This window comes from Pezoporus flaviventris, unplaced genomic scaffold, assembly GCF_033815535.1.
Source record: "Pezoporus flaviventris isolate CSIRO_AGI_PZ_B2104156 unplaced genomic scaffold, CSIRO_AGI_Pfla_v1 ptg000005l, whole genome shotgun sequence".
In the NCBI taxonomy this organism is placed as follows: Eukaryota; Metazoa; Chordata; class Aves; order Psittaciformes; family Psittacidae; genus Pezoporus; species Pezoporus flaviventris.
In genome coordinates this window covers 2,266,043-2,293,263 of record NW_026892553.1, presented here as the reverse complement: position 1 = coordinate 2,293,263, position 27,221 = coordinate 2,266,043, and the positions used below count along the sequence as shown (strand labels likewise).

Here is a 27,221-nt window from a genome sequence, read left to right as displayed (position 1 = left end):
TGCTTTCACCTCTGCCACAGCACGTCCCACACCTGATCCCAGCCACACCACAGCGTTATTTCCTGTGGGCTCAGCAAGCATCTTAAACTCTCACCCTTTGGCTGTGTTACCTGTACCAAGCCAGGGACTCAAACTTTTAATCTCCAACAGTAGTTCCATTTTGGAAGGCTTCATATTAAGCAGCTACCACATATCCAGTGTGGCAGAGATGCCAGCAAGTGCTGTCTCATCGCTGCAGCAGGAAACTGATAGGAATGAACAATGGCACAGGGCTTGCTGGGACCTGTCCTGCCAGCAGTGCTCCCAAAGGACAAAGCAAACACAAACACGTTCCTTGAGAAGCTTGGTGCTGTATTCTGAGAGTATTTAACAGCTCAAGACTCTTGCAGAACTCTAATGGGTAGTTTCTAGAACACAGCTGAGGCCCCGATCTGCTCAAATTTGGGCAGTTCAGAACACACCCATAAGGAACCACGGTTGAAAATACATTTAAAGCAAGTGGGATGGGGTGGTGCAGACCTTTGGAAATGGCTGAGTTGGATTTAATTGCCTGCAGCAATGTGCTAACCTGAGGCACCTGAGTGCTATTCTAGAGATAGCCTCTGCTGTGTGCCTTTCTGTTTGTCTGTGGGGCTAAGCATCATCCCCTCTATGCAGATAACCATCCCCTCCTTTCTGTTAGCTGGCCATCATGCTTCTACATTAGAGTTCATGTTCACATTTTGTCCTGGAAACCATCTTGGCTTTGCCTTATTTTTACCCTTTGGCAGTACCAGAACATGGTACTCCCTGAAAATCAAAACACTGGGTTGGAAAACACCAGGACAAATGGATTTTAGAACAAAGAACCCCACTGTCATTGATTTGCATCAACAGCGCTCCTGTACATATATATATATATATTCTCCCTGTCTGAGCCACAAAAGAAACTTGTCTCCTGCGGAGACGATTTGATCCTCTCTGTGCAGAGGTGAACAAAGATCCTCATGGGAGGCCAGGAGACACTTCTTTAGTTCTCAAGGTGATACATCCCACTCATCATCTCCTTACCCAGTCCCTCATGCAGTTACACACCAGGCACCCACTCCCCAGCCGTGCTCTCCCCCCCTGCACCCACCACTCTCCTGGTTTTACAGCAGAGCCGGTGCCTCCCCTCACATTTACCCTCTGCACCAATCTGCTCTTTATAAAAATGACTTCTATCGCTGTCCAATTTCATCCCTTTTCTGTGCTTTCTTTTCGTCTTCTTTACAAACTGCGAGTTTTCAGCTCGGGGCAGGAATGGCCAAAGTGTAACTTTGGAGTTTTATTACATGGCCTTTTGCAGCCTGGCATGCAGCATTCAATTTGGAGCGGAGTGTCCTAGCTCTGTTGCATGCCGAGATCTGTTGTCCAGATGAATTAATTCCAGATTATATGTGGGTGTGGACTTCAGCTGGGCAAAATTTGGATACCCTGGTTTAGTCATTATTCTCTGATGAATCTCTTGGTGACAGTCTTTGCCCCTATTGTTCTGAGGTGAGCCCCATGGCAAGAAATGTGAAGGCAAGAAACAAAAGAATATAAAGAAAGGTTACGAAATCAGATTCAGTAAGGCAGGGTTATTGTCCCTCCATTCTGCCTCTTCTGTCCTCCATTTGAGATTGGATTTTGCAGGCAAAAAGCACCCGTAGGACAGACAGACAGAGCGGGTTTGAAGGGCAGGTTCTGGTGGGGAGCCGGCACCCGAGCCAAGCCACCACATCACCCCAGCCAGCGAGCACCACACTGGGACCTGCACGGCCCCAGTTAAACCACAGAGAAAGGGAGGAGGAAGTTATCATCAATTCTTAACATTTTATTTCTTTACTGGGTTAAACAAGGAGCGGAGAAAACCTCTGCCCCAAAATACAACAGAACTGAAAGCATTACAGGTACAGAGACTATTGAACACAGAGAGTAGTAGGATAATATTTTTAATACAACTGAATTATAGCATGGTTTCTGTGTTTTTGTTTGGGTTTTTTTTTTTTTGTCAAACCATTTTGGAAAAGAAATGTAATAGGAACTAGTGCAAAAAAGTTCTAAACATGAAGCACAGTGTATAAAATGGCATAAGAAAACTGTCCCCTCGAGGACACAGTCACTTTCTTATGACAGAGGGGAGAAAGAGAAACAGAAGGGGGGTGGGAACAGAGAGGGAGGATTCAGGAGGCAGAGGAAGAAAGCTGGAAAGAAAGAGAAACCGGGCAGGGGGATTAGAAAGAATATTTTGACTTCAGCAGTATGGTTTGTTTTCTGTTTTGTTTTCACCTCGCCACCACGTTCTGTAAAAGGACCTTTTGTTTTGTAGGTCTGAGCTCTGTAACCACCGACATGTCACAAGCACTTGAGAAGGGTTCGGTCACGAGCAGCCTGGTCCCCTACAGGCAAAGCTGCCCCGGCGGGGGGTGGGCTCTGGTCCCCACCGAGGTCCCCCCGTGGCAGAGGGGCAGAGAGACCTCGCCACGGCTGCCAGGAGCAGCATCTCCCGCGCTCGGAGTGGAGAAGGGCAAGAGGGCAAGGACACTTTCCTTGGGGGTTCTTCAGAACTTTCCCTCACACCGGTTCCTGTTGAACCGCGGCTTTTCCTGCTTCGCGCCATCCCGGCCCGTTGAGTTTCTTCCACATTTAAACTCCCATGAGCATACGGGAGCATCACCAGGTTTGAAGGCATCCCAGAACCGTGATGTCCGACCGTATCGGAGGCTAGAAGATTCACTCTGCATTCGTTTGGGTTTGGGAAAGAAAACAGAGGTTGGTTAGAGGGATGGCTGGGGGCTCCTACCACTGGCTGAGCTCCTAGAGAAGAGAGGATGCAGCATCTCAGCAATAGTTCCCTGGGAGGAATGTGCCCATGCAGCTCCCAAGGTGTAATCCTGGACTGAAACCACCCTGGTAAGAACAGCAGTTCTCCAGCCCGCTTTTTCCATGGAACCACTCAGCCTACTGCCCCCAAGAAATAGGCTGGATGCTATTTTAAGTCAAACTGGTTGGAATTCTTTACAAATTGCTATTCTCTCTGAATCCACTGCCACCAGTTCCAACTGTGTGGGCAGAAAAAGTGTGATTGATTTTTTATTTTTCACTTTTTTTTTGAAAATGAAAGGTTTTGTGGGAAAGGGCTGTTCTTGGTACATTTCTCAATTTGAAAAAAAAAAAAAAAGTCATAATTATCAATATAGCTTGTTTTGACAAGTTCCAGAATGAAAAAAAAAACAACCAAACCAACAACTGTCCGGCTTGAAATATCTTTTTGTTTTGCAACTCAAGCACGTACAGTTCCCAAATACATTTAAAAATGGCAAAACCAACCCCAAATTTCATAAGCCAAACCTATTCTTTCCTTCTTTTGAATTTCAGTTTACAAACAGCAAAGCTGTTGACTTTCTGGGCTGAAAACGGAGCATCATAAAACACTAACAAGCCTGGAAACCACACCTGACCTTGTTTCCAGCAAAAGTACTAGACCTGCAGTGTAGGAAAGGAAGCTGGAGGAATGGTGTTCATGGGTGCAGCCCATCTCCTGCCCATGAACACCCCATCCTGTGAGCAGAGGCCGAGAGCTTTGATAAAACCCCAATAACTTTTAAAGGGAATTATTTATTATTTTCTTTTCTATGATCCTGATTTGAAAATGATTTATTCTTCGTATATGGCCACAGCATCTTCTTTCCTCCCTTCATCCCAGTTGGGCAGAACTGAAGGTTCCTTTGGAACCTGCCCTGGTGGAGCTGACGCCTGTGGCCTCTGCCACATACAGGGAGTCGTGGTCTTGGAAAACTTGTTTTTAGGAAGATGCTCTTCTCCACTCAGCCATGGGGAGCATGGTCTGGGCTGGCTTTGTTGTTTGAGATGAAGCCTGGAGCTGCAGGAATGGTGTAAACTACTTGATTTTCAGGAGTCACTGACACTCAGGACAAACAGAGCAGGCTCTCCCTATCCCTCTCCGTGCAGCAAGGCACAGGATGGGGAGCAGTCACCCAAAGAGGCATAAGGACCAAGAACACTCCAAATCAGCTGCTGAAAACCTCTACTCCTGAAATAAAACTAAATGATGCCTGGACATGTGTACCCTCAGCCTGAGCTGCCATGATCCAGCAGCTGTGAACAGGCTTCTTTGGGAGCAGAAGGGATGATTGCAGGGTTCGTAATGCAGGTACCGCTGTCACCCCACCAGGATGCTCAAGAGCTGGCTTTGTTTGCTGGGCTAGATCAGACAGTTACTAACGTCCTGCCTAAACATTAGACACTGCCCTTCCTAACCTTTCAAATGCAGTTTAAGAGATTTATTCCCCTGTGGATGGGAAGCCAAAGGGCAGCTTGGAAAGTCTATGAACAAAATTGTCTGCCACATTGCATAGATTTTAATAGGGATTTTCGCAGAAGCCGAGCACGTTTCTGTCCTGATTTTATCTCTACCCACTTCTATAGGCATTCCTTTCTGGGGTGGCAGGGAGGTATCCTATTATAATTCATCACAAGCTGCTGCATGACTTTTTGCAGGCAGAGACTTCAATAGGCCCTGCTCTGCACTGTAAATCACCTACCTCCCTGTGAATGTGGCACAGGGAGACTGCGCCAGCTGGATGGGACCTACAGAGCTCCCTCGGCCATGGGAAGCTCCATGGTACCACTGAGGAGGATCCTGTTCCAGAAGCAGCAGATATCAGGGATTTTCTTTTAGCTTTTTTTTTAAACCGTCTCCCAGCATCGCCTGCAGTCCTGAGTGGCAGTGAATGAACTGCCCTGACATCTCCTATTGAAGCAAAGCAAAATGTGTTGAACAAAAACCATTTCAAGATGTTTTCTGAGTGTTGCCAAGTTACTCAACATGTTCTGCTTTAGTTGTCAGATGCTTTCAAAGCGATTTCCCTAACTCAGAGCACGAATGGTGAGGGCTCTCCCTGGGAATCTTTTGCCTGGGGCTACCATGGATCTGTATTTTCATAAGAAAAAGGCTCAAGTAATGATTAATCTTCACCAGAGGAAGCAGGCCCTTTCTTTGCAATTTTTCTTCAGTTATTTTTAATTAATTTGTACAACTGGCAGTGACATTAAAGTGCAAAACCCAGGACTAATGCTCCAGCCAGGCAGGACCCAACTACTTTTCCTCCTGCACCCCTGCTTGCACTGTCCCTGCATCCAGATCCTGTTGGGACAGCATCGCCCCTCAGGAAAGACAAATCTTCTTGCCAAGGATGGCAGAGAGGAATCACTGCTCTCCAATAGGCTTCTGCTCCAAGCAGTCTACCCACTGAAGAAGAGGTTGAATTTTACACATTAATCCCAGTGCACAGTGCCTTCCCTAGGGAGAAGAAATAAGATCACTGAATGAAAAGGAGAAAGCACCTTGGTTTTAAAATCCTGGTAGGATAAATCCATTTAGACCTGGTGTTTTCCAAGGTGGCTGCAGAAGCGTGGCTCTGCAAAGGGCTCCTGGGCAAAGGGGGAGCTCAAGTTGAAGTGTACCTACACACATGGGTAGAGAAACCCTCTTGCCTTACGAGAGGCACATTCACTCTTTGTTATACTAAAACCAATGTCAGCAGTTTTAACTGAGATGATGTTAACATGTTCTTTCTGGACCTTTCTCTTGTATAGCAAAGAGAAAGCTAATATGGATGGTGGATTATTAAGGTTGTAATGTCAGACCAAAGAGAAGATTTTTATCCGACGGCCTTATAATGATGGACTGTGACATACACCGCTTCCAGCTGCTCTGTCCTGTTCTGTGAACAGCCGAGTCTGGATTCATTTAACGAGATTGGCAAAGTGTTGAATACAGCATATGGTGCCCTAAAACCACAGAACTTATTGACAGCAGCCCAGACTCACTAAATAAAAGAACTCCTTCCAAAAGCCTCGGTCTGTGAAGACTCAGCACTTTCCTCCCAGTCACACTAGGTAAAAGCTCAGCCCTGCGCCTGCCAACGCAGCTCCGCATCCTGTGTGCTCCCCCTGCCCGTGGACCCCGCACGCTGGCCTCACGTGAACACCTTCAGGGAAGCCGCAGCTTGGGAAATGTGTGGATCTCCTCTGGCTACGGCAGAGCTGCCCTGTGGAGCCTTGCTGATGAGGGTGACAGAGCTACACCTCCTCAGCAGTCACACTACAGGCCCCAGTTCAGAAACGGCTCAGCTTTCAGATTCAGTGGGATGTAGCGCCGGCTCCCTGCCTCCTGAGGTGAAGCTCACCAGCTGAAGTTATGCAAGGTGAAGACATTTACCTAATGGACTTAGCGCAATGTGTCCATTACTTAAAACAGGATGCTCTTGAAGGTCCCTTCCAACCCAAACCATTCTGTGATTCTATACGATTATCACAGCTCCCAGGTTATTCCAGCAAAACCCTAGTTCCTGGAGATAACCTGGGCTATTTGACCTCACTCCCACCACTCTCTGGACATCACCCATTACAAACCCTCAGCGCTACCAGAAGTTCCCCAAGCCCAGACTGACACCAACAGCCTGGTCTGTGGCTCTGCTCACCAGCATGCAGAACAGCCTTGGAGCAAGCAGGAGGGCATAGACCCCTTCAGAACAGTCTTAGCCCTGGGCTCACATACACAGAGTGCAGCAGAGCGAGCCCACAGAACACCAGGCTGCCCGTCTGCACGCAGGCTGGGCACTGCTCAGTGTCACACCAGCAGACAATGAATAGGGCCAGTGACTCAGGGCCACTTGCTGACGCACCACACTGGGCTATTCTTCTCTCTAGATGAGTCGCTCAAAGATTGGATGCAGCCTATCTCCGAGAGAGGCGCCTGGAATTAGCTTAACTCTTGGCAGTACATGAAAAATCTAATTTCCTTAAGAGCGAACTGGATCCGGCTGTCTCTAGGCAGGAATAAGACTGTGCTCCCTCCCTCGGTCTGGCTGTATGCTTTTGCTAGTCATCAAAGCAGCTACACAACTCATTTCTTAGCAGCAGAGCAAAACGAGGAGTCAGATCCCTCCCTATTTGCTGAACTGTTGCATGTCCACATTCTCAGATTGGTGTAAACTAGACTGAAAATATACAGATGCTGTGAGGAATAGTCAAACACTACAGAATCATCCTGTTGTTTTTGGGCAGCAACAGCAAGGAGCTCAGGAAACACTGCATCTCCTATGAACACCACCTCTCCCAGCCTGATAACCAAGGGACAGTGGGTTCATGGGCTTTGTACCTATGGGACTTTGGTAACAGGCAACTGATAATGTGTAAACATCACCCCAAAGCTCTGAGATTCAAGTCAAAGCAGAAATCAAACATTCAGCTGCTTCTCAGAGCCTCTTTGGTCTGCAAATGGGCTGGAAACATCAGGAAACCTGTCCTTCCCATGGTATGCCCGGTACTTCCTTCTTCCAGCCGGGCAGGAAGTAGCTTTGCTCATGGGGCTCTGCTTGGTTTTGCTCCACCTCAGCAGACCAGGAACCACAAAACAGCCCTCAACTCTGTGATTTCTTGGACACTCACAGGGATCTGGGATCAGTTTGAGATGCAGCAGGACATTCCTCCTGCTCCATCCCTGCCTCCCAGCAGGGCTGCAGCTCTGCTCCCCATCAAGAGGCAGCCTAAAAACAGAGGGACCGTCACATGTCCTTTGTAAGCAATGAAAAGGTTCACATCCACATTGCAACCAGGACATTTCATGCTAAAACATACCTTCCTCTCTCCCCTCACATACCCCTAGAATGAACTTTGCCCTGGTGCCTGGCCTGGAGGCACAGCACCATTCCCCATGCAACCCCTCTGCAATATTCATGCTGGGAACAGCTCCTGGTGGCTGAGTGGAACTTTGGAATTTCCTAAGAAAGCAGGATCTGATTTCTGTTTGGGGCTGAATCCCTGGATACACTGAGCTCAGGTTAAAAAAAAGACAAGTAAGCAAAATGAGGTTGCACCAGCCATCACCTTACCCAGCTAAGTCCAGCTGGGCTCCTACAAATCTTGTGGTCTGGGGGGGAATCCATGGATAGGCAGTATTCACAAAACCTCTCTTCCCCATTTGGGCTTTATTAGTACCTCTTCTTTGTGTGGGAGACTCCCCCTACACGTCAAGTATCTCCAGCTCTTTTGCCATCCAGTTGACGATGTGTGGCTGGGAAGCATGGAAGGATGCTTTCCAATGCCCTGCATCCAACTGTAACCATGCACAATCCCATTCTCTCACTTAGCCTGTGCACTGCTGGAGTCACATCTCCCTAACTCCTCTCAGAGACCAGCCACTCCAGTCCGGAAAGAAAGCAAAAAAGGTTAAACCAAATCATCAGGGCACTTGGCAAAGTGGGATGTGGGAACGCTGGGGACGTCCCTCCTGCTCTGTGCCTTCTCCCTGCCTCTCCACCTCCTTGCACAGAGGAGTGGGAGAAGCAAAGCTGGCAGAGCAGGTTGGGAACATGAGACAAACCCCCAAGTAGTACCACAGTGTAATGTAATATCATCCGAATCCTGTCCCCCAAATCCCATCAGGAAGGGGAACGTCATGCTGAGGACACTGCACCTCACAAGGAAGGTTGTGCCTTGAGTTGGTGCTTTTCCCTGGGACAGGAGTGGGGGCCAAGGCTGTGCCAAGAGGTGCTGCCTCCTGCATGCCTGGCCCTTATGGGGGGACTTACAGACCAAGGAGGAAAAGAAACGGGGGCTGAGCTGTCAAACCCTTGGCATCTTGCTGGCGGGTAAGGTGCGGGTGCCCAAGGCACTCGCGGCAGGCAGCTGGGAGATGCGTGGCAGTTCCTCAGGGACACCTCATCCAAAGGGAGCCCTTCCCCTCCGCTCCCCCACCCCTGTGCCGTACCTTCCTGCGCCAGCTGCTACTGACCGAACCCTTCTCAAAGCCGAGTCCCGCAGCCCTGTGCGCATTAGAGACTCTTCATCACGGGGATGCCCCGCGGCGAGCAGCTCTTGGGGGTATGTGCAGGGGTGTGTGTGTGTGCGTCACCCCCAATCCCGTGCCTCCCATTGGAGGAATAGCATGTGCCCCCCTTCGTGGAAAAAGATCTGGCGTTCTTCTTAGAGGTCGGCTTTCCCCTCCATGTCACTCGTCCCGCGCCACGCTCTCCTCCAGGGCAGGCAGGGCCTCCAGGCTGAGCCCTCCGCCGGCCGCCCCGCCACCGCTGTGCACGCTCGAGAAGGACACCATGGTGTGGAGAAGCATCAGGACCAGCACGCACAGTCTGATCCTGCTGCTGCTGAAGCGAGACCCTGCGGAGACCGGCAGCAAGGATGGGGAGTGGGGCTGGTGGTACTGGTGGTGGTGGTGGTGGTGGTAGAGGTGGTAGTGGTTCTGCCGCTGGTGATGGAGGTGGGGGTCGTGGCGGTGGAAATGGAGTGACTCTGATGCTGTGGATTTGGGGGATGTGTTGTCGTTGCTGTCTGGCGGGTGGTCGCAGGAATCCCATTGCACCTCGCAGCACTTGGCCTCCTCGTCAGGCAGCTGGTTCTCCAGCAGCCCTGGGGGAAGGAAGCAGAGGAAAATGGTCAGTGGGAGACTCTGGATGGGGCTGTGGATGGAGCCAGCCCCAGTTCCTGCCAGCCATGCACTAAAGGACAGGCAGAACCTGACAACTGGGACACCCAGAGACTCCTGAGACTGGCCCTCAATGGGGCCGTAAGCCTGCACAGACTGGCAAGCAGAGACCACAGCCCTGAGGCATGTTCACCCCAGATGCTGCTTGTAGCAGTTTAATGTCCCAGCCCTGCTTTAATCCCACTACCTTCATTCCCTTACGTGCTTGCTTTAGGTTTCAGTTAAGAGTTTGGGCTTTCATTTCCCACACTAGGCTGTTGGGCAGCTGCTGTGTCTCCATTAACCACTTACACCTCAGCCCCAGACAGTCACGTTTCAGCGGTCAGGCACTGCTCATGTGCCTCCACACTGTACCTCCTCCCACTCTGCCCCACAAAACCTTCAAAATCTGGTGCATGGCTTGCAAGCATAACAGGACTCGTCAGCACCCACCCCTGCCCCATCGGATGTACAAGAGCCCAGCCCTACTCCCCGGATCTCCTTACCTGTACAGATGAAGCCAGGCAAACCTCCATAGATCAGCTCATCATTGTCCGGTAACACAAACGGGCACCTGGTCTGCACCTCCAGGCAGTATTGCTTGCATGGGATCCGGTGTTGGCACTGTTGTTGGGTCACGTTGAAATACTCGGAGCACAACCAGGCCTTGTAGACAGCCTAGGGGAAGTCACCAAGAGGGACACATTACCTCCCCAGACAGCTGGATAGTCAAAGCATTGCAGAGACAAGGGGTTAAATGTGTGTCAGTACATCAGGGCTGCTTACTGAACTCGCTGAGCAATCAAAATAAACCACTGAAGTGGTGAGAGCATGGCACCCATCTAACAAACTAAATCCACCACAAAAGTAAAGCTTTTGTAGATGTTCTCTACAGACAGGCACTGCAACACACCACGGTGACTCTGCCACAGGTGGTGGCCCCAGAGCTTGGTCCATCACACGGGAAAACTCAAGCACCAATTATTGCCTGTCTCAGACCATCTTCCTCCTTCACAAGACACCCCCCCAGTCCCTCAGGGCAGGGGAGGGACCATTTATGCCTCCTCTAAAGCACTTTTGCCCCCATCAGCTCTGAACAGAGGACATGGAACAGCAAGACAGACTATGAGCTGATCTTCGTTGGGAATTTCCAAAGGTCTCTGCCTCCTGGAAAAGCTGCTGGACAGAAGCAGGCAGGCACTGCTGGGATACCGCATACACAGCCGCTGCAGCCTCAGGCTCATCCCTCTTTGCCACCAAATAACATCTTCCCCACATTCCCTACCTATCTACCTGGTTCTGGGGCAGAGTCCCAATTCATGGAAATCTGGGATTTTTCTCTGTCCCATTTCTTTTGACTCAAATGGACAGACCTTGGGGGGAACTCATTCATTTTACAGGTGTATTTTGACACTCATCATTTTGACAGATGGACCAAATGGTGGTTCAGATGCCCGTGTGTGCTCCAGTTGCCTTTCTATTGTTTGGAGCTGTGCTGAGCAACATTTCCAGAAGGAAAAGCAACCCAGGGGTTCACCCGCAGCTGCAAGGCTGTGCCACAACCCCTGCCTCTCAGGCTGTCAGGTCCACCACCACAGCCACTCGAGCAGGGCAGAGAAAGTGGTTTCCATCTGCAGCTGACCAAGATGCACCAACCAGCTCTTCCCTTCCACCCAATGTGTGTCTGTGCCCATTGCAACCAGCAGGGCACAGCCCAGATGGCTTTGGTTAAGGCTGTATCTCCCGCATCCCCCCTTATCCCCTGAGCATCAGGCACGGGTGGAAATTGTTTGTCTTCGCTTGCTTTAACAGGGAGGGAGATCTCCCTTTGCTCCTGGTGAGCTGTCATTCCTCAGGCTGCAAGAAACCCGTGACACCTCTGGGAAGAGCAGCACCCTCCGTGGCACTTCCAGCTCATCTATGAATATATCTAGGCACTAGTGACAGAGTCAAGGCCATGCTAATGACCACATACAACTTCCTTTGAAACCAACTAGAAAGGACTCCCCGTGATTCAAAGGGAATGAATTTTCCTCCTCAACGTGCTTGGAGAAAACCCCATGCTCCTCCTTCCAGCTGCATTTTTATTTTCTGGAGGCTTTAAAAACATCGCTTCTTTGTTTCCCCATGTTTTCCATAGATCCTTATCATCATTTGCTTGGACGATGGTAGTGTCTCAGGATTAAAGCTAGTTGGGAAATTCTTGGCATGTTATTTTATTTCCTTTTTTTTCTCCTTGGAAAATGCCAGATCATGAAAACCAGAATTTTCACGGAAGCATGTTAGTTTTGGTGAAACTTTCATCACAAGAAGTTTAATTGGGACCAGGACACAATATATGGGGCAAGCACTTCAGAGCAGTCAATAGCCCTGTGGTCAGCGCTTTCAGCTGGGATGTGGGAAATTCAGTTGCGCTCCTGCTTTTACTCCGTGGCCCGATGGATGTTAATTACTTAGACAAATTGGAACAGCTTCAAAGAAGGGACCGACTCAGCAATCAGAGAGTCAGGATACAACCGGGAAGGGGAGCTTCAAGTTCTGCATCTGCCCAAAATGAGTGCCCCAGGACCGAGAAAGAGGGGAGATGGGGAAACAGGGAGGACAAACACAGCCTGTGTCCCAGAGATGCCACAAGCCCCACCACAATGCATGTCCTTGCCACCAGCCTCCTCAGGGACAGTGTCAGGAGCAAGGGGAGAGTGGGGCAGTGAGGAGGAAACAGAAGGACCCAGTACCTAAAGCTTTCTGATACCTAAAGGGGGCCTTACAAGAAATCTGGAGAGGGTGCGGGTGGAAGCACCACACAGGACACACTGAGTGCCTCCCTCTAACTCAGCCCATTTTCCAGGCCCTCATCTGGCTTTGTGCTAAACATCTCCATCAATGGGACTTCCTCGCATTTCCCGAGGAGGTTGTTTTACCACTGAAACCACTTATCTCGCTGCCTACAAGTTTTCCTTCATACTTGACCTACATTTTCCCATCCAAAAGTTCATTCCTTTCAATCATTCCATAAACCATCACTCTCCCTCCTCTCTGTTTACACATCTCTAATATTTGCAGATGTATCATGCTCCCCATTTAGTCATAACATAGGCAAGCTTGACTGATTTACTCTGTCATTTCCTGTGAGTTTCCCTCCCAGCCCTTCAATCATCCCCGACTCTCCCCCACACTGCTTCCTAGACCCTGCTCACACTCACAGCTCTCACCTGGGGACCTGAACAGCCTGCTGCCAAGGGATGCTACAGCCGGTTCCCTGGCAGAGGACCATGGCTATCACCTGCATTGTCCCAGCTACAGCTTTGGGCTGCACCAACCTGCTGTTTGGCCCCATGGGCAGAAGGAGCAGCCGGCACAGGAGACTCCTGACAGCTTGGCAGGAAGGAGCTCAGGCTCATCCAGCTCTCCTGATTAAACACAGCTTGCACAAGCAGACTCGGTATGCATCTGCATGTTTTCCCCCTAAAATGCTTCTATTGACTCTTACCAGGGAAGGCTGGTAGAAGGTTGGAGGCTCAGACAAGGACATTCCATGAATTCAATGAATTTCACTGAATGAAAGGCTGCAAGGAGCTGGTGATACCTCAGTTGCCAGAGAGGGCAAAGGAGGCGCTCCCACCCAGAACCTGCACCCAGGCACCTTGGTGCCTTCCCTTTTCCCTTTCCTCTCCAGGGTACCCTCCTGCCCAGAGGGAAGTACTGGAGCCATTCAGCTGCCCAGGTCTCAGCTGGCCCTCACCTCACCAGGCTGTGCGTCCTCCGGGTGTTGCATTCCTACATCTGGGCATTCTCACAGTTGTGCACCACAAAACTGCCCAGGTCTGTCCAAAAATACAGCAAAGACTTGCTGGAGCAATGGGGCTGGCAGCTGCCACACTCCACTGGGATGCAGGCTGATCTCTAAGAGACACCAGCATCCATTCACATTGCGTATCTGCAAAGATAAGCGTTGCAGGCAAGAAGCAAACTCTGTGGGATGCTCCAGCCTCATGGCTTTGGCTTTTCAACAGCTTTCAGCATCTCTGAGCTTACCCTATGCAACCTGCCTTCTCCTGCTGCTAGTAAGGACGTGCAAGAATTTAGGACAGGAAGAAATTTATTCTATTTAGATCGATGGGGAAAGCTTTCTCAGGAAGTGAGTTTGGTTGCAATCAGCGTTTCTTCCATTCTGTTTTTTGCTTTTGGCTGATCTCCAGCCTGGCCAAGTAAACAGAAGTGACCTCAACTCCAAATAGCTCTAGTTTGGTGCCCTCTTCCTGCATTTTTAGCTCAGAGAACTGGCTAGATGATTCCAAGAAAGCACAACTAGGAAAGAGGCCAACTTCAGACACCCAATTTACATGTGAGGAGGAGGAGGACAGGCTACCTATCTGCATCTGAATTTTGCAGGTGTGCCCAAACATCCCATCATAAAAGGCATTATAAAGAAACAGAATGAACTGGATTCCCAACAGCCAGCTAATTAAGCTACCTGCCTGCTCACACTCCCAGTGCTATCTGAAAGCAGCAGTCAGGGACAGCCTTTTCACAGGCACTTCTGTGCCAAATTGAGTTCTTCACTGCCTGCACTTCTCCCACTGCCTCCTGTCAGTACCAGTATAACACCCCTCATCAAATCACTTTCCCAGAGTTTTTCTGCACAAAATAATGTACTCATTTTTTAAAGTAATTTGGCCATTTCAGTGCTGACCTACTTGCTGCTAGTATTTTGTAAGCACTAGCACTGCCTGTTGAACCACCCCAAATAAATGTGAGGAGCACCAAGGGATGCAGCACGAATGAAGCAGCATCCTCGGGATGCAACCCCTTTGCAGAGGATGTGGTGCCTGGGACAGCCAGGATGCCCACCAGAACCACCAGCTGTAACTAAGCCAATGAGCTGCTGCTTTCCCATTACAGCAGGAATCAACACTTGGGAAGTTTCCTCCAGGAAAATCCCACTAATAGCACGGGTGTGGTGGACCAGCTGTAACGAATCCTTCTCCTTAATTAGAGGCAGCAACACCTGCTTCTCCAGAGGGGGATTTGCAGAGTGGAGAGGGATAATGAAGGCAGAGGGGGAAGCAGGAAGCCCTCCCCTACCAAATAACCTTGTTCCACACAGGAAAGGCAGGACCTTGTGCTCACCCTCCACAAACCTCATGCCTGGTCAAGGTGGGGAGTTCACCCACTCACATGCCCAGGGCTACCATCCACACAGCATGAGGAGAGCAGAGCTGCTGCCCAGCAGTAATAAGCAGTTATACCAGGTGCAGGCAAAATTGGATGCTTTGAGAAAGCGAGCACGGGTTTACAGCTTTGCAGAGCTGCCCAGGGCTGTATTTAATTGCAATAATACTGGGCTCTGCTGACCAATCTGAGGAAGCGCTGGGGTCAGCTCTGGAAGGAGATCCTGGAGCGTGCTTGGGCTGGCGGCTGGGGTTTATGCTGGAAGCTGCTGGGCTCTGCTGTCACAGCCCTCCTCCTCTTTGCTGCTGCGGAGGCCACAAGGGCTTGACGTGGTCGCAGCTGCAAAGGGCTGGGGTGGTGCATAAACATCACACAAGCTCCTGCCAACCCCACTGGACTTGCTGCTCCCTTGGACCAGATCCCATCCGTGTCAGGGAACCTGCCTGAAACCCTCCACCCAAAACCACCAGTGAGCTCATGTTTTGCTCATTGGGATACCACATGCACCCAGCTACCAGTTTCCAGGTGGACTGGCAGGAGAAATACCTACCTACCCCTGCCAGACCCCCCTCTCTGGCTGAGAACTGGTCCCTTCCCTCCTCTCCCAGAGCAGTTCCTGGGACTCACATTTCCATCATGGCCTGAGATGAGCATCTGGAGTGGCTGTGCCTCATTAATCTTGGACACAGGGAAATGAGCACTGCTAATGAGCCGCTTGGGCATCTCTCCAAGCTCTGGCACATCAGGATGCAGCGCGGGAAGCAGGACATGCAGGGCAGGAGAGAAGAGCCCCCTTGGATGGCAGAGGATTAAGGGAATGCTAACGTCCAGAGCCAGCCAGGAGGAGTCACAAACACAAGCTGCAATGTCCAATTACCGCTGTATTCAATTACTGCCGCCTGCGATTCTGACATTAACAATGTCAAGCTTTTAAAACAGCTTTTTTTTTTTTTCCTTTTTAAATTAGCTTCGTTATAGGCTGTTCTAACATCACATCTGTAACAGCTGGGGTTTTGGTCACTTCTTTGATATTTCCAGTGCTGCGTTATCCCTGCCTTACCACATTCACATGCTCGGATCCCCAAAACCCAACAATTGTGCATGATTTTATTTTTTTTGTATTGTTTTTACTCTTTTTTTTTACTCTAAACTTGATTTTGCTGGCGATGACAGCGCTGGAGCCGCAGATCCTCTGTTTCACAACCGGGGGAGGCAAGAGCTGGGGTGCCTCTGCCCATTGTACCCCGGCACCGTAGGGCATGGAGGAGAGTCAGCATCTGTGGCTCCAGGAATCATGATGGAGGCTGCCAGCAGGAATGGCGTGAGATGAGGACGGGTGCTTGGTGGGGATGGGGCCGGCCGCAGGCAGGAGACAGTGTGCTGGGAACAGCACCGGTGCAACCCCCAGCCGCTTGTTCCTCAAACACCACTGGAAACACCACACAGTGCTGCTGGACCAGCATCCCGCCTGCTGCCCACGCCGAGCTCTCCACTACTCTGCGCTCCCCCCCTCTAGGGTTTATTTTCCCCAGCCATCCTATGCATGACCCTACTTTTCATCCTGGTTCATCATCCAAACAGGCTGTGCCAGGCTCCTCCTTCTGGAGGGTCCCAGGAAAGGGAAACTCCTGTGTGCTCTCCAGACATGGCTTCCCACCCATGTCCCGAGACCAGACCCACGTCCCTTGACCTCACTGATGGAGTTGCTCCCAAATTACCCAGAAGCAATGTAAGTCAGAGCAACCTGCTCATAACACCTTAGCGACTTCATGAAGTAGCTCATCAACTTTACATTTTTATTTTAATTCCCAGTTCTTGGATTACAGACTACCTGAATGCCCCTTCTTCTGCAGGGAGGAAGGCCCCCCAAATAAACCCCCCCTCTAAACAAGTCTAAGACACATAATTCCCTAAGCACTCATCTATCAAAATGAAAATAGCTTTAAAGCATGACCACCATGCACCTTTGACACTCAAAGCCCATGCAGCAACCCTATAGCACTAAAGCTCATGATATCTGATAGCTCAACACACACCTTGGGAACACATCAAGCAGGCAAAGGACAGGAGAACAAGCATCTCAACCTGCCTCTGCAAGCAGGTGCACACCTTCAACACCCATGGACATGCTGGGCCAGGGCAGGAGCTGTTAGCAGTGCCAGCTCCCAACACATGGATGTTATCAGGGGATGGACATCACATTTACAGGCTCATTTCTTTGCTTATCAGCTCCTTACAACCAAGGGCTGCTGTGCACAGAGGCCAGGGAAAAGCCTGGTCTCATCTCAGCAGATGCAACTCTCAGCTTGGAACAAATCCAGGAGGCATAGCCCGGAATTGCAGTTTGTACTGAAATGGGAAGCATCTCCTGGAATAGCGGGGCTGACGGCCTCGCTTCGGACACTGGACACGGCACTTGGCATCCCAGCATGGCTGTGTGGCTGCACCCATCTATTACACAGCAAGCAACAAAACCCATGATCACACCAATTAACATCGCAGCTAGACTAATGGAAATGCAGCGACCACTGCCAAACCCCCCTGCCTCCACAGCCAGTACCGTGTGCCTGCATGTCAGGGGTTCCCCCATTTCCCTGCAACCCCATGCACCCTCCAGCAAAAACCCTGCACTGATTCTCGCTGTGGTGCACGGTCACAGTACCTGGTGCAGGGGCTGATGCTGCAGTCACAGCGATGCAGGGTGCAGGGGCAGATGTGCCAGACCCTGGACCACAGGGCAGACACTGCAGTCTGCTCCTTGAAGCCCCTTCCCTCCCACCACATCTCCCACTTGACCACAGGGGCCACCGCGGCAAACCTGCACTGACCAACTGGGTCCCGGATGGGGTTTACCCCCATGGTCCAGCTGCCCACCTTGCAGCCACCCAGCCCCGCACAACCACTCCTGCAACCCCAGCCTGCTGCAGTAGGCTTTTGATGCACCACTCAAAACGTTACAATTCCCATGAAACAGTATTTTTGTTTAATTAGAAATTGCACCCTGGGACAGACACATCCTTCCTCCAAGGGAGGATGATGATGGGGTAGAAGCACTCTGTTCCCTGCTGCCCACAGACCCCCAGCTCTCGCTCCAGTGTATGCAATGTCAGCAGCATGTTCAGTCCCCCCCGGGTCTGTCCCCTCTATTTTCCCTGTGATTTCTTCTGACGGCAACTACCCGTGCTTGGATGGTGTCTAGTACAATGCGGCCCCAGTCTTGGTGGGCTGCCTGCAGGCGCTGCTGTAAAACACCAGCAGTAGACAGTCTCTGTCCTGAGAAACGTCTGATGCACACAAACCCGACAGCACAACGAAGGCAGAAAGGACCAGCACTCCCACGCTGAGCCCGCTGAGCGAGAGCGGCAACAGTAAATCCAGACTGCTGTTTTATGCTCTCCTTTCAAGAAGGGTTTTGGCTAGGGTTTAGAGAGGAGAAGACCAGCTCTTTGGGAAGGCGAGGTCGGGATGGGAACATGAATGCATGGGAAGGGAATGGTCACCAGGAGAGCTAGCCAGGAGACTGGGACAACCAACCAGGTGGCCAGGGAGTGAGCAGCTTCTGAGCATCTGGAGGGGTTTGTCCTTCTCCATCTCCCATGTGGCTGGGACCCAAAGGGGAAGGTGTCCAGGGCTGGGGAGGCCAGGCCATGCAGGCACTAAGCCCCCTCCCTGGAGCCTCGACCCTCTGGCTTGCAAGGGCTCCGACACACCAAAACCAGACCAGCATTACCTGGCCCAGATATACCAAACCAGACGGGACCCCCCAGCCATCCCAGCATAGGTGCACCCAGCCTGCGGGTGGGCCACTGAGGAGAAGGAAGAGGGGACAGCTTGGTCACCCAGCCACTGCTTGCTGGGGTTGTGCCAAGACCTCCCTCCCAAAACGACTCCAGTTACTGTGCGGCCAGGATGTATCTTCCTAGCCGCAGGAATAGGGAATCCAGAGGAACATTAACCAGCTTCCTAAAAAGAACTTGGGGGGGTTTCAGAGTGCCTCAGAAGGTGGGAGGGCTGCTCACAACACAGCGATGTCTCTGCGGTAGCTGCACTCGCCAGCACAGCTCTGGAAAGGTGCGTGACCATCACTCACCAGCTAGCCCCTGGTGAGGTTGCAGGTAACTGGTGGGTTAGTTAGCAGCCTAGTCTGCTATCAGCCCAATTAGTTAGAAAGTAATTAAAGACCACTATAAAGCTGAAGATGAACACAACCGAGTTGGGACAGAGGGAAAGTCAGGTCCCTGCAATCTATTAGCACTGCTTGAGGAATTCACTCCCATTAGATATTGCCGCAGCTGGGAGCAGGATTCAAAAGTAGATTAAACATTTATTCAGATAATGGGAACATCCTGTTACATTAGATAGGATATAAAAAAATAAAGGCTAGACACTTCAGTGCCACAAGCCATATATTACCCACCAGCTGATGGGGACGAGGAAGAAGTTTCCCTGCAGAGCAAATACATCTACCTGCGAAGGAAGCAGTTGGGATGGAGCATCATTTTCAGGAGGGTCTGAGCGCCCAGCCCAGCAAGGGCTACACTGGAGCATCACGACAGCACTGCCCTTGCAACCTATACACATGGTAGGGCCCAATCCTGCACCTTGCCAGAAGCCCTTTGTTCTCACACAAGTGCCTGAATGGTGTGCAGCATCCCACAAGGTCCTATCTTGTGTGAATGGGAACACAATGTGGTACAGGGACTAAGGGACACCCCGCAGCAGGAGGAAGTCTCTCCCTTGCACGCCTCAGAGAATGGGGTGAGCAGCAGGACCTGGCCCAGCTCCCTCATGCAGCAAACAGGGGGAGACAGCCCAGCTCCCAGGCACCTTTCATGGTCAGAAGGAGATGCAGTCTCCCAGGCCAATGCTGGAGTTTAGACAGCTGCAAAAGCCTGCTACACTTAACTTGTTCACAGAGGTCTCTTAAATGCAGCAAAAGATGATCTCCTAGATGCTTATCACCACTTCTGATGGATACAAGGCGACAACATGGCTTGTGTCAGACCTGAGAGCTGGAACCTCTTTTCTTATCTCCTGATGAACAGCACTGGCAGAAATCTCCCTCTCTCTTCCAGGTGGAGCCTTAATGCACCCAGGAGGTGGGAAAAACCCAGGATAACTCCCAGTCTCCATGGTGAGCAGCAGGCAGATGCTCCTAGCCAGCATCACTCCTCAATCAGTGAGCCTCAAGGGATGCGCTCCTGTGGGGAAGCCCGGTCCTCACTGCTCTCCCCTGGAGCAAGCCCAGGCGAAGCTGGGGCTCTCCTCTCTGTAAATCTGCCACACACAAACACAGCCACACTGCTCCATCCCCCTGCCAGCTCTGCCCGCAGGCTGCCTCCTCCTCCCAGGCCAGGAGCCAGGATCTAGGCAAGCCCCGGGGCTCCCTGGGTGCTGCTGCCAGGCTTATGGAAACACAGCACACAGAGCCTCGGGGCTGCATGCCCAGCACCCACAGAGCAAATGCATGCAGAAGGGAAGGCAGTGAATTGCAGGCAGGGTGCTGCAAGACAAGGGGGTGAATAAAGGGGTCAGCACCTTTGGTAACACTAGAACTTCCAAAGCACGGCATGAAGATAAATTATTCCCCGCAGAGTGAAAATGCTTCCCCTGCACCTCCATGAGGAATAAGTGTCCAGAGAGATGCCCATGCCCGGGGCTCATTGCTGCCCCAGGACCATGCTCCAAGCCAGCCCTCTGCCCCAGCAGCTGCTGCTGCTCCCTGACAACCTTATTTTCACAGGAGAGCAATGAAGGATGACAAACAAGTAATACATCATAGCAAATAAAAGCTGCTCTTGCATAGACTTCTGTGGGCACTGCTCCGCCAGCCCTGCTGCACAGATAACAGGAACACCAGGCAAAGTTCACCAACACCACTGAATCAAGTGCCCTCATTTTCACTCACATATTTTCCACATGCCCAATCAATAGACTGCAACGCTCAAAGTGCTTCCAACCCAAGGCATGACAGCCAGCAGGTCTGCTTTATGTGCTTAAAGCACAGGGCGAGGAAGCTCTGCAGCCTGCAGAGTTACTGGGGCCATTAAAAAGATCCGAACAACTTACAAGTGTATAGATCCAAACCACACTCTTAGAATTTACCTAGAAACTGAACAGCAGGCAGCAAAAATCACAGGACTTTGTTGTTGCATGCGTCTTGCCTGCACAAGCATCCCTCCTCAACAGGCAGATGCCCTCCCTGGACACAGATTTCCAATGCCCACCAGTCCCATGGGAAGTGGGGCTGCATTGGGTAGTTACAAAATTTTGCCAAACACAAATAACAAACAGCATTTCTACAGATGGTGCTTCTGCTCGCAGACATGCCCTGAAGAACCCCAGGGATCAAATAAGGCTCTGGGGCCCGCATCCAGGAGCAAAACCACCCTGAGAGCACTCAGCAGAGAGCAAAACACCCGGTGCTCCTCCATCCCAGCAACACCTCTCTGTCACCTACCTGTGCCTGCTCCCACCAAGCAGCCTGAGTGGGACCAGGAAGAGCAGGTGTACCCGGACACATCAGAAACTTTTGGGATGAAGATGGAAGCAGGGATTGCAGGAACACCTCAAACATACCGTTGCAGAGTTCCAAGTCAACATCTGCACATTCACATATCCCTTCTCCCCATGCTAGGGGCTGCAGACCTGTTAGCAACAGCTCAACAGGCAGGAAAGGGGGAGAAGACAACTGCTGCTTGTGAAATAATCATCACAAGCACCTGAAGTGGCTGTGGGTGAGGACTTCTCCCTACCTCCATGAGTATTTCCTGTCCTGGTTTGCAGAGGCAGGTCTGAAGAATTCATCGGTAGCATGGCTGCCTGGGAATGTTCTGGCTGAAGGTTTTTTCTACTTTCTGAAAATGCCAGTTCTTGGAAACTGAAGCATCTCATGGGAAGACTGTAGCTCAGAGATGCTTCCCTGGTATAGAATGGATATTCTAGGAAACCAAAGTGGAGGTCCCCATGAGTGAGGCCAGAAGGGTTCAGGGGATAAGAAAGGATTCCCCACAGGGAAACCTGGACATGCCCCCAGCAGCCACCAAACCCAGGGGGTTTGGAGATGGTGGAGACCTTCCTGTGAAGAATAAACCATGCAGAGCAAAGCTCCCATCTAGTCTCAGGCTGCCTGTAACTGCTTCATATCCTCAAGCACGAGGACTTATCTCCTCTTTACAGCTTTTCTCTTGGTTATGGCATCATTCTTACTCTCCATCATCCAGCTCCACGGAGTTGCCACTGAAGACTAGGAGCAGGTCAGGGGGAGACCCAGGTCTGGAAGGGGTTGAACTCTGCACTCTTATGTTAAACACACAAATACAGCTCTTGCTCCCCCTACACCGACCAGCTGCAACCGCTCTTCCCAAACAGCGTCTGGCTGGGAACTTGCAAGAAAATCTCTGCTTGTCACCTCTCCCTCCAGAACAAGGAGCTGTGGAGAGTGATAGGGACTGGTGCAGCACGATGCCTGCAGGCACAAGATGCACAAAGCTCCCCGTTCCAGGGAAACATAGGTACTGGCACAGTCCTCACCAGGCCCCATCTCTGCCACTGGTGCCAGCTTGAGAACCTCCTCTGCATCTCCCCTCACCACTGCACTCACTTTGCCCTCATACAACCTCCATCCACCAGAAGCGCTGCAGAAGCTGTCACACAGAGATAAGATGTCAGCCAAGACGCCAGATACATGTATCTTTTATTCCTGGGGACATAAGTGGGGCTTGCAGTGTTTCCTTCTCCGGCCAGGACCAGGAGCACCAGGATGCTCACACAGGCAGTCAAAAACGTGCTGGTGATGCTGTTTTATGCTGCCTTTTCTGACACAACAGCCACATCAGCAGAGTTTGGGGGCACCCATTCTGTCTGTCTGCACCCAGCACCACTCCTCCCTCTGATACCTCAAGAACACAGCTGGGAGAGAGGCCCTGGGGAGCAAAAGCCAAGCAGGGAAGAGGATCGAGGCTGAGCTGGTCAAGCCTCCCCAGGAAGGCTGCTGCCCGCTCTGCCCATGGGAGCAGCGTAGACAGATGGCTACTTCTCACCCAAGCAGCTTCCATGTCTCATTCACAGATTTGCTGTCCCTGAGTCATTGCCCTTCAAACGACAGCAGAGACGAGCTTCCTCTGTGTGGAGCTAGGCATGAGCTGCATGCTAATGGCATCCCGGTGACAGCGGGAATAGCCCCTGGCAGCCAGGTGTATCCTGTGCTCCTGCTCCAACCCTGGCAGGCAGCTCTGGAGGCAGGCAGCAGAGGAAAAGCCCTGTGGAGCATCTGTGGGGCCAGGCCTGGGGCTGTGGCATAGCTTAAGGAGATGCCAAAGGGGCTGGGGCTGCTGTGTGTGGTCACTGAGGCACCCAGGTGCTGAGCCCTGCGGTGGTGCCCAGGGTCTCTGCAACAGTGGGAGGCCAGGATATGTGTGATCCCCTGATGTCCACAAAAGGCTCCTTTCCTGATGCAAAAGATGCCAGTTCCAAGATAGGGACCACAATAAGCCCTTTGCGTGAGCAGGTCCAGCGATGGCCTGGGTTCAAGCAGACACCAGTGTGCCTCCTCTTCCCTCTCTTGGTGCCTGGCTATGGGGAGGGTGCTGCTGCCTCTCCTCAGGCAGCACAAGGGTGCTTGCAGAGCTGGCAGTCAGCGTGACACCAGCAAATCCCTTTGTTGCTACTAAAAGCAGCATTGCAAGTCTGCTACTAAAAGCAGCATTGCAAGCGCTCCCCAATATGGGCCACCCCAGGCAGCCTGTGACAATGGATGCGTACAGCAAGCAGGGGACCAAGGAGCTTATGTCATTTTATCAGGTCATATATTTTGCCAACACCATCGCACACACTTCTGAGCTCACTGACTCACAGAGGCTGCCTGCACCCAACAGGACCATGGCACCCCGGATGCTTTCCAAAAGGCATCGTTAATGAAGTATCACACTGTGCCTCTCCCACTGAAGCAGAGCCTGCTTGTCTGAGGAGTTGGTGCTACCCTGCCATGGAGCCCCCGTGCCCCCACGGACAGGCACACATGAAGAGGAACCTAGGCTCCTGCACCTAGCACCGGCAGCAGCAGGCACAGCCTGAGCACATGGGTGCAGGAACAGGCGCTGGCACCTGCGTCACTTGTAGCTACTTGGTGACAGTTTGATGGAGAAGGATCTCTCGCCCTCCCTCACACTTCCCTGCACCATTTGCCAACCTGCCTGTTGCTGCACAGAGACTTGCTGCCTAAACTTCTGCTTTTTCCCCTTGAGCACCACCACCAGACATTAACAGGCAAGGACTAATAGGCAACAAGCCAGCCCAAAGCAGGCACCCAACCACCACTGAGATCAGTGGTGAATCCCCTCCCATTCACACCACCACCCAACAGCCCAACCAAGGGCTGAGGGAAAGCACTCCAAGGCTGCTTCCCACATCCCTGGCCACTTCACCCCAAAGCAGCCATCTGGGTCCAGCTGCCACCACTGTGCACCCCTCAGCATCGTGAGATGCCTCAACACCAAGTAAAGCTCAGGCCTGTCCAAGCACCAGCTCAGCATCTCACTTCCTTCCTGGCTCACAGCACTCCCATGCCTCCCAGCCACCACAGGAGCCCTTCTGATACCTTGACGCTTCCTTTATTACAGAGCAAACTCCTTTCATCAGTTCAGTTTTTGATTCCTCTGTTTTTCAATCTTTGATCTCTGTTTCCAAGCACCTGGGTGGCACCCACCACGAGGCACAATTCGGCTGTGCCAGAGGCTGTGGCCACAGTAACTGCACACCTAACCCAACATATTCCTTTTGTTCAAATTCTTTCTACAATATAATCACATCTTTGTGTAGGGGTGAAAAAAATTACCTTTGCTTACATGGCATTGGTGTGTAATGTGGAGCTGTGTGCTTGGCTAAGCCCATGCAGGTGGTCTTGCTAAATGACGTGCTGAACCTACTCTGAAACTTGAATCTCATGAAATGCCAGTAAAGCTCCACCTCACCAGCCAGGCTTGTTCCATAGAAAAGCTCCATGTGCACACACCAAAGCTGCCTGGGTGCTTGGAAGCAGCCTCTCCCCTCTTGGGTGCTGCTGCTCCTGGTGCAGCACCCACAAGCCCATTAGCGCTGTAAGAAGGGACCAGACCCAGGGTGCAGCTTTGCAGCCATTCACCAGCAGATTTGCTGATACTAACGTAACCCCACATTTTTTGGTGAAGCCACTTTTGCTGTGGGTCTCAAGGAACCTGCCTTCTGCCTGCAGGGCTCCATGCACCAGGCTGAGTAGCATTTTGGATAAATCCAGCCCACACAAACTCAACTCAAGCAGCGTTTGTGAAGGTAAAACACTACTTTGGTTGCCTCAAGTGGCATCCCTGGCACTGGGATGTCCCCAAGACATGGCCCTCCCAAAGCTTCCAACCAGAAGATGCTCCGCATGGAGGGATGCTCAGCAGAGATGTTGATCGTTAATGCCATTTCTGGGTAAACAAGAGCAAGAAAACAGGACCCCTGGAGGGTGTTGAACCTGGTGCTGCAGATTTGCTGCCCAGCCACTCAGTATGGGCTGTGCCAAGTGTGATGCCGCAGCACCTCACTGCTGGAACCGGCCTCCATCTCTCATGCATCGCCTGCACACCCACAGTGGGGAAGCACTAGCACATTGTGAAAGCATCATGAGTGAAATCCTGCCCTACCAGGCTCCCTCAGACAGGCCCTCCGGTGGGTAACATGGAAAACAGAGGTGCAGAAAAAGATCTGGCCAGGGTCACAGCAGGACTCAACAGCCACTGGCTCATCTGCACAGAGAAACCCTGGTAATCTAATATAATTTGAGATGCTACAGGTCCTATCCAGCCTCGCTTTCCCACTAGTGTTCTGTAACCAGCCCCGGCCCTGCAGCTCCTGGCTGTCAGTCCTTCTCCCTTCACAGCTTTGTTTCTTGCAGCTTAATGCGTCCTTAATTCAGCAGGCTTTGTCCCATAGATCTTGATTTGCCCTAGTACCAGTGGGAGCGTGCACTTTTAGGAGAGCTCTCCACAGCGGCTGTCGGTGATGGAGGCAGCACACAGTGCTCTTCCTTTATAGAAGCGAACCTCTCATCTGGCAGTGGTTGAGCTGGAGCAACTCTGCTTTTTGCCTGTTGAGAAACATGGAAAAAAGGTACAAACCTGCCGCAAGCATTCTGGAAGGCAACGCTTTGGCAGGATGGGTCTTTCTTCCTGCACTAAGTCCTGCAAAGCCTGCATTCTGCAGGAGCTGCCCTCCCCTGCATTTCCCAACGGACATTCAGCTGCAACATCCACATCCCAGGGCTGTGACTTCACCCAGCCCTTTTGAAGGATGCTACCACATGTCACCACAACCGTTCAGTGCACAAAGTTCACCGTGTCTTGCAGTGAAAGGGTACAAGGCACGCAGGAAGAGGGGAGATGGAGGTGTCAGGCAGCTGCTCCTGACACAATTTAATGACTTTTCCCTTAAAGGTAGAAAACCACCAATGTTTTCCACCTCTTTTATGCACATCACCGCTAACTAGCACCATGTCCCCAGCAGCTGGCACACAGGTATTCACTGCAAGAGGTGACAAGTATTTCAGAAGATGGATGGACTTTATGGACCCACTTTTTCCTCTCCTTCCCCTGTTCGCATGGTGCTGGGGAATGCAAGGGCCGTAAGTGCCAACCTCCATGAACCCACGCACACACGAAATGCAAACAGACAATAAACCCAAACCCCATCTTTTTCACATTTCACTCTCAGCCATTGGGATTTTTGGTGTTAGTTGTAGGAGTAGTAAGTAAAACATTTTCAGAGTGTGATTTGGAAGCTGACAGTGCTTCACGGGAATAACAACAACGTATGCAGAAGGTGGGATCTGCCCGGGAATTAGTTCCAAGCAGAAAATAAAAAGGCCTGGGAGAGTATTACAGCAATGAGTAATCTGAGCAGCTGAATTACACAGAGACCCCACCATTTCATGGCATTTTCCGCAGCTCCCAGGGAGATTTTAGCCCAGCTTTCCCTAAGCGCTCCCCCAAGCTCCACGCACAAACAGACCCAGGGTTTGGATCCGCAGAATACTGCTTCCCCCTGGCAGCATCTGCCTTTCCCCTGCTGAGCACAGCTCCCCAAACTCAGGGGCTGCCCTCATGATGATTTATTAACAGGGAAGGATGGGACTCGTGTGTCTCCTGAAAGCAACCCGCACTGCTCAGCCGTTCCTAAGTTTTTAACTCGGGGTCAAAGCCTCTGCCATAAGGAACTGGCTGCTCCAGTGGGGCTGTTTTGTTGTTTTAAAGCAGACGCAATAAAGAGCCAAAATCTCTGGGGTGATTTGGCTGCCAAAGAGCTCCGTGTGTGCTGTTTACTGAGCCGCGCTGCTCCCTGGGGACAGAATTACGGGGGGATCTGTGGCTCTGCAGAGGGAAGGCTGTGTGCAGGTGAGCTGGAGCTGCCTTGTTTCCCCACCTTCAATTTTCCAGCTGCTGTTATGGAATAGGAATTTTGTGAATGGGAGGCAGCGCAAATCCCCATGCATGGCCATAGGGTGCAGGAGCCCTGCATCCAC

At 51.4% G+C, this 27,221-nt stretch overlaps 1 protein-coding gene across 2 annotated transcripts in view; it reads right to left on the bottom strand.

The window, feature by feature from the left end:
* Positions 1–27,221, bottom strand: part of NALF2 (NALCN channel auxiliary factor 2) — an 87,002-nt gene that overhangs the window by 56,553 nt on the left and 3,228 nt on the right. The window contains exons 2-4 of one of the 2 annotated variants that reach the window (XM_061445631.1): positions 10,018–10,189; positions 8,801–9,456; positions 1,817–2,741 (exon numbers count right to left, since the gene is read on the bottom strand). In XM_061445631.1, the coding sequence (XP_061301615.1) occupies positions 9,041–9,456; positions 10,018–10,189 (588 nt within the window). In that variant the 3' untranslated portion in view covers positions 1,817–2,741; positions 8,801–9,040. Of the gene's footprint in view, positions 1–1,816; positions 2,742–8,800; positions 9,457–10,017; positions 10,190–27,221 lie in introns of those variants that run through there. The other variant, XM_061445632.1, reaches the window with a different exon arrangement.